The sequence below is a fragment of the Salvelinus sp. IW2-2015 genome, linkage group LG2, assembly GCF_002910315.2.
Source record: "Salvelinus sp. IW2-2015 linkage group LG2, ASM291031v2, whole genome shotgun sequence".
Classification (NCBI taxonomy): Eukaryota; Metazoa; Chordata; class Actinopteri; order Salmoniformes; family Salmonidae; genus Salvelinus; species Salvelinus sp. IW2-2015.
In genome coordinates, this window is record NC_036839.1 from 31497302 (window position 1) to 31508680 (window position 11379).

The 11379-nt window shown below is 44.2% G+C and overlaps 2 protein-coding genes across 7 annotated transcripts; one reads left to right on the plus strand and one right to left on the minus strand.

The window, feature by feature from the left end:
- Positions 1–493: 493 nt before the first annotated feature.
- On the plus strand, positions 494–5384 carry LOC111971550 (F-box only protein 47). Its single transcript, XM_023998378.1, has 10 exons — positions 494–683; positions 1013–1192; positions 1397–1473; positions 3440–3517; positions 3622–3730; positions 3811–3984; positions 4172–4321; positions 4774–4916; positions 5033–5192; positions 5287–5384. Exons 1-10 carry the CDS (start codon positions 509–511, stop codon positions 5382–5384), a joined length of 1344 nt encoding a protein of 447 aa, XP_023854146.1. The 5' UTR covers positions 494–508.
- A 2450-nt stretch (positions 5385–7834) lies between these two features.
- Positions 7835–10863, minus strand: LOC111978257 (ADP-ribosylation factor-like protein 6). Of its 6 annotated transcripts, none has more exons than XM_070448442.1 (9): positions 10539–10846; positions 10231–10284; positions 10026–10087; positions 9826–9894; positions 9492–9586; positions 9222–9351; positions 8884–8939; positions 8682–8694; positions 7835–8397 (listed from the first exon to the last, which is right to left on the minus strand). In XM_070448442.1, exons 1-9 carry the CDS (start codon positions 10659–10661, stop codon positions 8364–8366), a joined length of 636 nt encoding a protein of 211 aa, XP_070304543.1. In that variant the 5' UTR covers positions 10662–10846; the 3' UTR covers positions 7835–8363. The 6 variants fall into 6 exon arrangements, with proteins under 6 accessions (XP_070304543.1, XP_070304544.1, XP_070304562.1 ...); XM_070448443.1 differs by having other exon boundaries at positions 10237–10284; positions 10539–10831; XM_070448461.1 differs by lacking the exon at positions 10231–10284 and having other exon boundaries at positions 10539–10863.
- Between the last annotated feature and the right edge of the window lie 516 nt (positions 10864–11379).

Consider the following 11379-nt stretch of genomic DNA (forward strand, 5'->3'; position numbering starts at 1 on the left):
AATGTATCATACATCGCACGTTTACATGACATTACAAAAGTAAATCTGAGTCAGCACAAAAACATTCAGAAAATGTTGATGGAAGGGAAGGTTATTTTTTCGCGCGAGATGAGTATTTCGCGGCAGAACTGTTTCACTCGCGAGGGGTCGCCAAAAACAAGCAAGTCTGTCTGTAGTCCTACCTCAGCCTCAGGGAACGTTTCTTCTCAGCAGCTAGCTAGCTAAAATATTAACTTTATAGTCTATGATAAAAAGAACAGTATACGTATGAAGACAGCGCACAAGTTTACTCAGTGTATGCTATTGTTGGAGTCGTTTTTGCATCCAAAAGCTAAAGGTAAAGCCAGGCAAATGACAGCTAACGTTAGCTAGTTACAGTAGTTCACTCTTAAAGTTGACAGCTCTTTTTGATGTTGTTCTCTTTGGAAATGAATAAATTATTCTTGCCAAATGACCTTGAATTTCTAGTTTATCCTCGGGTCAATAGCGGCCGGACAGTTTTGTGGCGATGGCGGCAGTCACCAGGAAATTCACCATGACCCAGAAGTTCCACCGCCGACGGTCCCATCGCCAGCCCTATCCGGTGAGAACCATCACGACCCGGAGTCAGGGCATGGCCAGTGGCTGCTTCTTCGAGAGGCTGCCTGCAGAGGTCTTTGACATGGTCCTGGACAGACTCTCTGGTAGGTCTAACTAGCTAACTGGTTTAAATACAATGAATGAATGAATGAATGGAGGAAGAATGAATGGAGGAAGGGAGAGAGAGAGAGAGAGAAGGAAAGGAAGGCTGGCGGGCCTGTCAATGTGTATCGTTGATTGTCATTGACCTAATGACGGTCTTTCCAGTCATGTCTTATACTAGGCTAGCCAGCTGTGTGTGTGTGTGTGTGTGTGTGTGTGTGTGTGTGTGTGTGTGTGTGTGTGTGTGTGTGTGTGTGTGTGTGTGTGTGTGTGTGTGTGTGTGTGTGTGTGTGTGTGTGTGATATGACCCACATGCCTCTGTGTGTTGCAGTGCTTGAGATCAGTGTGTTCAGCATGGTGTCCAAGGCCATCAGTCGCTACATTGTGAATCACATCTCTACTCAGACCTGGAGGAACAGAATGATCCTACAGAAGCTCCAGCACTGCTCTTCTCCCTCCTCTCCTCCTCCCAAAGAGGACCCCGCCACCCTGGGACACTACAAAGCGCTGGGTAGGTAGTAGGTACAGCCTATAGGCAGGAATATGAAGTCAATCACAGTACTTTTCATAATAAACTCTAGGCTACCTCAAGATAACTGTGTCTAGAAGTGCTTTTTAGTCATGTAAGTGTTATGTCAGTCTTTATTCATTCAGGGTTGAGAAACAGATGTAGTCATGGTGTCACCTTTTTGTTTGTTTCTGCTTGTTGTCTCAGGGTTGTTGTTCAAGAGGTGTACCCTGTTGCTACCTACAAAGGACAGGTTGAAGTTTATATATAGCAAGTTCTCCCAGGTAAGACAGAGAAAGGTGAGGGAGATAGATAAGGTTATGGAAATTAATGATAAGGATATTTAGCAACGTTGTTAAATTACTGTAGTAAAGCATGAGTTGTTACACATAAAATAAAATAAAAATTAAAACAGTTAATCATTATAACACAGGTTGTGAAATATAAAATATTTTACCTAGTTACAGTTCATATGAGGAAATCAGTTTATTAAAATAAATAAATAAAAATCAAATCAAATGTTATTTGTCACATGCGCCGAATACAACAGGTGTAGTAGACCTTACAATGAAATGCTTACTTACAAGCCCTTAACCAACAATGCAGTTTTAAGAAAATACCCCCAAAAAAGTAAGAGATAAGAATAACAAATAATTAAAGAGCAGCAGTAAATAACAATAGCGGGGCTATATACAGGGGGTACCGGTACAGAGTCAATGTGCGGGGGCACCGGTGTTGAGGTAATTGAGGTAGTATATACTGTACATGTAGGTAGAGTTATTAAAGTGACTATGCATAGATAATAACAGAGAGTAGCAGCAGGGTAGAAGAGGGGGGGGTATATGCAAAAAGTCTGGGTAGCTATTTGATTAGCTGTTCAGGAGTCTTATGGCTTGGGGGTAGAAGCTGTTTAGAAGCCTCTTGGACCTAGACTTGGCACTCTGGTACCGCTTGCCATGTGGTAGCAGAGAGAACAGTATATGACTAGGGTGGCTGGAATCTTAGGGCCTTCCTCTGACACCGCCTGGTATATAGGTCCTGGATGGCAGGAAGTTTGGCCGTACGCACTACCGTCTGTAGTGCCTTGTGGTCGGAGGCCGAGCAGTTGCCATACCAGGCAGTGATGCAACCCGTCAGGATGCTCTCTGGTGCAGCTGTAAAACCTTTTGAGGATCTGAGGACCCATGCCAAATCTTTTCAGTCTCCTGAGGGGGAAAAGGTTATGTCGTGCCCTCTTCACGACTGTCTTGGTGTGCTTGGACCATGTTAGTTTGTTGGTGATGTGGACGCCAAGGAACTTGAAGCTCTTAATCTGCTCCACTATAGCCCCGTCGATGAGAATGGGTGCGTGCTCGGTCCTCCTTTTCCTGTAGTCCGCAATCATCTGCTTCGTCTTGATCACGTTGAGGGAGAGGTTGTTGTCCTTGCATCACACAGTCAGTTCTCTGACCTCCTCCCTATAGGCTGTCTCATCGTTGTCGGTGATCAGGGCCTTACCACTGTGTTCATCTGCCAAACCTTTAATGATGGTGTTGGAGTTGTGCCTGGCCATGCAGTCATGAGTGAACATGGAGTACAGGAGGGGACTGAGCACGCACCCCTGAGGGGCCCCCGTGTCGAGGATCAGCGTGGCTGATGGGTTGTTAACTACCCTTCCACCTGGGGGCGGCCCGTCAGAAAGTCCAGGATTAGGCCTTAATCTATGGATTTCACATGACTGGGCAGTGGTGCAGCCATGTGTGAGCCTTGGAGGGCATAGGTCCACCCACTTGGCAGCTAGGCCCACCCACTGGGGACCCAGGCCCAGCTAATTAGAATGAGTTTTAGCCACAAAATGGCTTTATTAAAGACAGAAATACTCCTCACATTTTAAAGTAGACTTTTATTGTCCCCAGCACAAGGCCTTTGAAAAATTTCAGGGATTTTTTATTTCAACTCATGACACATGGCACCAACGCTTTACATGTTGTGTTTATATTTTTGTTCAGTGTTGTAAGGCCTACATACTGTAGATTAGTGCTTCAACCCTGTTCCTGGAGAGCTATCCTCCTGTAGTAGGTTTTCAATCCAACCACAGGTGTAACTAACCTGATTCAGCTAATCAACCAGCTAGTTATTAGAATCAGGTTTGCTAGATTATGGTTGGAGCAAAAACCTACAGGACGACAGCTCTCCAGGAACAGGGTTGGAGAGACCGGTTGTAGATGTCCATAGACTTACATAGACTGCCTGTCTCTCCCTGCCTCTCAGGTCCCGTGCTTCATGATGGAGCAGTGCACTGCCTCAACAGGCTGCCCTTTCTTCTCCAGCTACGGAGTTTTCTTGCAGGTGAGACCCTAAAGTAGTTTCAAAAGAAAAATACCTATGAAACGCACAAGACAAAACAAGGTTAAACAAGGATATGTAACAGATCATTACTGTTTGACTGACAGACGTTGATTGCGGGCTGGGATGAGCTTGAGTGTCACCGGGTCTTCAACTTCCTGTGCGACTTCACAAACCTTCCCCGGAAGATCGAGTTGGTCGTCACTGGAAAGCCAGGTGGGTGTCTGTCCCTAATTCAGAGAGAGATGGTGTGAGGAGGAAAGAGAGAGAGTGTAATGTTTCCCATCTGTGTCTAGGAGCATGTCAGCGGTTGGAGCTGCAGATCCGTGGGTTCTGTCGTCAGGTTCTGTTGGAGCCGTGGAGCAGCCGTAGAGACACTCTGTTCTGGCTCACCAGGATCCTCCAGTCCTGGCCCATGGTCTCACAGGCCAGGCTACTGTTCATACTCTACGGACCACGGCTGCCTGACGGTTAGTATGCAGTGAGTTTGTGCATGTGTGTACATCCTCCAACCCTGGCCTATGGTAGAGTCTGTGTGTGTGTGTGTGTGTGTGTGTGTGTGTGTGTGTGTGTGGTATGGTGTGTTGTGTGGTGTGTGTGTGTGTGTGTGTGTGTGTGTGTGTGTGTGTGTGTTATAACAGTCTGTATTTTTTCCAGGTTCTCTGGGCTGGCAGGAGCAGCTGGGTGCAGGAGTAGCCCAGTGTTCTCTGTGGGACTTGGCCAAGGCTGTGATCCTGCTCCACAGTGACCTGGAGGCTAGAGACTGGACCACTGACACCGTACTGGCCATACTGGAGGAACTCACAGGTACACACACTTTAACCTTTTACTGTAGTGGGCTAAATCACGGTCACACAGAGTGATTCTTGGTAGCCTTAAACAAATCTACTTTGAAACAAAGTATTTACCTCACGCACATGGTCATGGGCTTACAAAAAAGAAGACACCTGTACCATGTCAGATATAGAGCTGAGTTTGGATCCAAATATTACACTTTATATACATCACAGTAGACTGAAATATAACAAAACAGTTTGACATAGAAACACTGAATTTTCATCGTTTAAAAAATAATCTTTATTAATTATGAAATTATTAAAACTATTAATAACATTCCACCCGTGAGGCAAAAGAGGGCACTTTTCGTCGTTGACTGCACGAAAAGGCTACCATATCTTAACACACACACATACACACACCTTTATTCAGGTGCACACAGCGTCTTCGTTGTGCTCATCACATCTCTCTGGTCTCCCCAGTGCTCCCCCAGGCGTGGCATGTAGAGAGCGTGGCCAGGCTGTTGATCCTGTGTGGGAACAGTCTGTGTTACAGTATTCTGGCTAGCAAGGCTCTCAACGGACGCCTCTTTGAGATCTCACGACTCCTCGTCTACCTCATACTGGTCAGTACACATCTGTGTTGTGAGAAGGATGGCTATTCAAATCAAATCAAATATACACATATTTAGCAGATGTTATTGTCAAATATACACATATGTTTCATATGTGTGTATTGTAGGTGTGTGAGAAGGACGGCTACTGTATGAACTGGTCGGTGAGGATGGTGCAGCAGGTGTGCCAGGTGTTCTTGTCGCCGTCAGACAGGTGGTCGTTCATCCAGAGTGTTGAGAACATGTTCTCAGAGGTTACTATGGAGATGTACGAGGTTGTCATGGCAGGTGAGGACATGGCAGGGCAGGTGGTTCACTATGTTTGGTCCCAGATAGCCATATGGCCTTTGTCTGTATTGTCAGTAATCTCCCTCTCTTTCAGGTAACCGTCATGAGGACATGGAGACCTTCCAGAGCCTCCTGAATGCCAGTGCTCACTTCCACACTGAGATAGTCTACATGTTCCTCAAGAAGGATTGAGGAAAGAAAAAGGAAAGTGAGGGGCTGAAGAGATAAAGGGGTGAGGGGATAAGAGATAGAAGAAGGGGTGAGGGGATAAGAAATAGAAGAAAAGGAGAGAGTAGGGACACTGTCAGGGAAATGATGATCTGAAGGTTTGTGTTTGAGCAGATAGAGGGATATAAAAGGAGTGAAGGTAGCCCAAGACGATAGGGAAAATTAAGGGTTTCTTCTCCCTTTGTCAACAGTATTCACATCATTACACTTTTATACTTTTGTTATACAGCTTATTTATACTTTTGTAAATGAACTGCTTTAAAATATTGGTATCCTGTAAAGGAGTATTTAATTCTATTTATAGATTTATTAAGAGAAGTTTGCAACTATTTATTAGCATTTCATAAAGGTGTTCAACTTGTACAGTATAACGGTTATGATGCATTCATTGTACTTGATGCTTCTGTGTTGATGGAAGCTGAAACTCATCTGTTTTTGCATAAATTATTAAAATGGCCTTTGGGGTCTGCAGTGTTGATTCACTATTATCTCCTCTCACTATGTGAGATTCAAGGAACATAACGATCCAGCAAATAGAAAGATAAATTGTCACCCCCTTTGATGAAAAGGAAGAGACTACAAATCAAGAAAATACCAAGCCTTTTATTTGTTTTCATTAAAACATCCCAATATATAGGAATATATTTAGCACTGACTGGTGTAATAATCTCAGCACCAAAAAAAACCATCCCCTTTTCAGGACGCTGTCTTTCAAAGATAATTTGTAAAATCCAAATAACTTCACAGATCTTCATTGTAAAGGGTATGAACAATTAATGAACATGCACCTGTGGAAAGGTCGTTAAGACACTAACAGCTTACAGACGGTAGGCAATTAAGGTCACAGTTATGAAAACTTAGGACACTAAAGAGGCCTTTCTACTGACTCTGAAAAACACCAAAAGAAAGATGCCCATGGTCCCTGCTCATCTGCGTGAACGTGTCTTAGGCATGCTGCAAGGAGGCATGAGGACTGCAGATGTGGCCAGGGCAATAAATTGCAATGTCCGTACTGTACTGTGAGACGCCTAAGATAGCGCTACAGGGAGACAGAACGGACAGCTGATCATCCTCGCAGTGGCAGACCACGTGTAACAACACCTGCACAGGATCGGTACATCCGAACATCACACCTGCGGGACAGGTACAAGATGGCAACAACAACTGCCCGAGTTACACCAGGAACACACAATCCCTCCATCAGTGCTCAGACTGTCCGCAATAGGCTGACAGGCTGGACTGAGGATTTGTAGGCCTGTTGTAAGGAAGGTCCTCACCAGACATCACCGGCAACAAAGTCGCCTATGGGCACAAACCCACCGTTGCTGGACCAGACGGGACTGGCAAAAAGTGCTCTTCACTGACGAGTCGCGGTTTTGTCTCACCAGGGGTGATGGTCGGATTCACGTTTATCGTCGAAGGAATGAGCGTTACACCGAGGCCTGTACTCTGGAGTGGGATTGATTTGGAGGTGGAGGGTCCGTCATGGTCTGGGGTGGTGTGTCACAGCATCATCGGACTGAGCTTGTTGTCATTGCAGGCAATCTTAACGCTGTGCGTTACAGGGAAGACATCCTCCTCCCTCATGTGGTACCCTTCCTGCAGGCTCATCCTGACATGACCCTCCAGCATGACAATGCTGGTCCTGGTCAGTCCCTGGATGGGAGACCAGATGCTGCTGGAAGTGGTGTTGGAGGTCCAGTAGGAGGCACTCTTTCCTCTGGTCTAAAAAAAAAAAAAATATCCCAAAGCCCCAGGGCAGTGATTGGGGACTCTCCCCTGTGTAGGGTGCCGTCTTTCGGATGGGACGTTAAACGGGTGTCCTGACTCTCTGAGGTCATTAAAGATCCCATGGCACTTATCGTAATAGTAGGGGTGTTAACCCCGGTGTCCTGGCTAAATTCCCAATCTGGCCCTCAAACCATCACGGTCACCTAATAATCCCCAGTTTACAATTGGCTCTTTCATCCCCCTCCTCTCCCCTGTAACTATTCCCCAGGTTGTTGCTGTAAATGAGAACGTGTTCTCAGTCAACTTACCTGATAAAATAACGGATTAAAAAAAATGCTGATTGCCTGCAAGACAGTAATGTCAGTGTTCTGCCATGGCCAGCGAAGAGCCCGGATCTCAATCTCATTGAGCGCGTCTAGGAACTGTTGGATTGGAGGGTGAAGGCTAGGGCCATTCCCCCCAGAAATGTCTGGGAACTTGCAGGTGCCTTGGTGGAGGAGTGGGGTAACATCTCACAGCAAGAACTGGCAAATCTGGTGCAGTCCACGAGGAGGAGATGCACTAGAGTACTTAATGCAGCTGGCGGCCACACCAGATACTGACTGTTACTTTTGATTTTGAACCCCCCCTTTGTTCAGGGACACATTATTCAATTTCTGTTAGTCACATGTCTGTGGAACCTGTTCAGTTTATGTCTCAGTTGTTGAATTTTATGTTCATACAAATATTTACACGTTAAGTTTGCTGAAAATAAACGCAGTTGACAGTGAGAGGACGTTTCTTTTTTTGCTAGGTTTATGTGTCAAAAACAGTCACAGCACATTAAATGGCATAGAAAAACAAGCATTAAGTACAGCTCAGAAATGTAGAGGGTAAAAATGTTACAACAGAATACATGAATCATATCTTTCCACATTCAGACAGCACAGTTACACACCACGTGGTGTAACACTGAAACAATCTCTGAGGGTGGTCTCTACACTGCAACAAGCTGTTCAGCAACACTTCACATCAACACTTTACAACAGTATCATACAGCAGCCATCATGACAGAGTAACAAATAGAAAGAGGAAACAAGGGATTCCCTTGCACCGTATAAATAGTGACATCAGATAACCAATGACACGCCCAGTTGGAGGAGCCATGTTGTAGTCACTGAGGCCTCTCTCTTCTCGCCATTACGATCCTTCATCATAAGCATTTCATCCATTTTATTTCATCAAGTCTTCATTGTTTTGATATGATCTGTTTATAAAGATATGGACATTTCATGAGATTAAAGTTACAACGAACAGCCATTTCATAAGACCTGAGGTTCCACAAAACACCTAGAACAGTACGGCACTAGAGAGTTAAGAATAGGGGAGTTAAATCATCATTACCCATACAGCAACATTATACCATAATTGCAGTGTTTAAGACTAAATACAGTCTCCCCTGTTCCTAACTCATCAACAACATCCATCCATCTGTACTTCACCAAGTCCACCACAGTGACATAAACTAATGTGAGCTCACATGATACTTACGGTGCAATTTGCTCTATGGGTAAGGTGGAACAAAACAGAATAATTCGCTATTGGTGTCAAAATTACATTACAAAAAAGTTATTCACACACACAACACAACAACACACACACACACACCACACACACACACACACACACACACACACACACACACACACACACACACACCACACACACACACAACACACACACAGTACTGTACCTTGTAGCCAGTCCACCCCCTCCAGTAGACCCTCTCCTTTTACAGCATTACTGGCACTAAAACAGATGGACAGAAGCTAGTAACCTATCCCAATATCACTGTGTATGTGTCTGTACCTTCTTGTGTGTGTATGTGTGTGTGTGTGTGTGTGTGTGTGTGTGTGTGTGTGTGTGTGTGTGTGTGTGTGTGTGTGTGTGTGTGGTGTGTGTGTGTGTGTGTGTGTGTGTGTGTGTGTGGTGTGTGTTGTGTGTGTGTGTGTGTGTGTGTGTTGTGTGCGTGCGTGCGTGCGTGCGTGCGTGCGTGTGTGTGTGTGAGACTAGGATAGAGTTGTGTCTTACCATATATGCCAGGGTTTGTCCTTGATGTTTTCCAGACAGAGCAGCTGAGAGACTTTGACTAAAGACATGGCTTCTCTCAGGTCACTCTTATTAGCAAAGAACAGCACTGGCAACCTCCTACTGCGGATGTCTGGAGGGAGCAGGAATGCAGGAGAACAGGTGAAAAAACAGTTGGCTCTCTGTCTGTCTGGCCCCCCCTCTTCCTTTTTCTCTGTCTCTGTCTCTCTGTCTCTCTCTATCTGTCTCTCTCTCTGTCTGTCATTCTCTGACCTTGGTGATTGAGAAGAGTATCCAGCTCCTCTTTGGCAACGACCATTCGTAATTTATCTCCACTATCGATGACAAATATGATGGCGTGACTCTCTCTGTGGACACCACAACAGAAAATGATGTAATCAACAAGAAACAGGATAAACAACACTGAATCTGATCTCTACATCACTAATAACTACTACTTGGAGATGGGGGTAGGGTTGTGTAACCATTAAAACTGCTCTACAGGCAATACTTGATTACTCTAAGATCAGAGGTAAGGCACCACTGGCTCAAAATGTTGTATCACATAATGCAGTTCTAGATAAACATTGCCGGAGTAAAGTCTTACTTGTAGTAATGTTCCCATAGGTTTCTGTATCTGCTCTGACCAGACATGTCAAACACTGTGAAGGACAAACTTTGTAGAGATACAACATACATGTTACCAATCAACATACACAATATAATAAGTATCAAATAATATAATTCTTATTACTTTCATCTGGTTCACTAAGTTAAACAAAGTTTACATAAGAAGTCAATTACTACCTTGAACTCTTGAATTTTTCTATGTTGAAGCCAATAGTTGGGACAATGTCTTGTGTCTGGGTCTGTAATACACACACAGAGACAGAGACACAGACACACGCAGGCACACACGCACACACACACAATAACAAACACAGACAAAAAAAACAGTAACTTAACTTTGTCAAAATAAATGGTAAAATAGGGTGAAATAGGCTGTACTGACCTTTACCTGACTAACATGTTTCCAGTCGTCTGAGAGTGGGCCAAATAAGCTTTGCTGAAAACAAGCAATCGGTGGATGATTGCAGTGCAATCGATGCGATGACACTCACAGCTCTTATACATAAGCAACATCTCTATGTCTCAGCTAACTCTCAAGATATAAAACTCTGTCTCTTTCCACTGACAGGCCCGCGCGCGGCTACAGTAGGACATCACATCAACAAGTTACAATTTAGAGCGCAATCAAATACATCAGTCAATGGCCTACCGTAGGCCTATATTATAGTTGGGCCATGTCAGTGGACTTACATTACTGGGTTTGAGTTGATTGATGATGGTCGTTTTCCCGCTGTTGTCCAGTCCCAAACACAACACGTTCACTTCTTTCTTCTTCAGCCCCAGCCATCCCGACAGTTTATCTAACAGGCCCATGTGTCCCACTTATAACATTTGATCCTAAGGTTATATGTATTTGGTACAGGCTACCTATTCCCTCGAGATATCGTCGAAAGTTTCTACCATTTCTCGCCGCAATTTAGTTTAACATATTAAAATAGAATGTTGCCGTGGGTATAAGGACAAGGTAACAGCAGCAGGTTGGCTGTCCTGGCTTGGAATAAGCCTATTAGAGTGAATTAATGCTCTTGAACCTCCTCGTGACCTGCTTCGCAATACGGGGTGATTCTGAGATGGACATGAGATAATGTTCAGTTCATGCTCATTACATACATACCTACAGGAGCCAAATTACAGTCATGCGTTATTCTCTACAGTGCACTGTAATAGCCATACACTTGGTGCTTTTGGAATTTTAATTTTAATTTTGTCCAAACAATATAGTATTGGCCTATACACAAAAAAACGAGTTGATTAATATGAATAAAATAACAAACATCATGACAATAGCAGAACAGGACTTTTCCCCTTTGCTTCATCCATAGTTGATAAATTACTCACAGGTAGGTAGTAAACAACATGTTGGAAATCCTTCACCTCAGCACTAATAATGTACGGTCCAACACCGCCATCGGCTGGCCAGTATTAACAAGTTCACCTAAAATATATCCTTCAAACACTTGTGGACACCGGTGGTAATTGTTTTATAAAGCTGGTAAATAATAGCAACTGCTCTCTGGTTGGTAATTGTTTT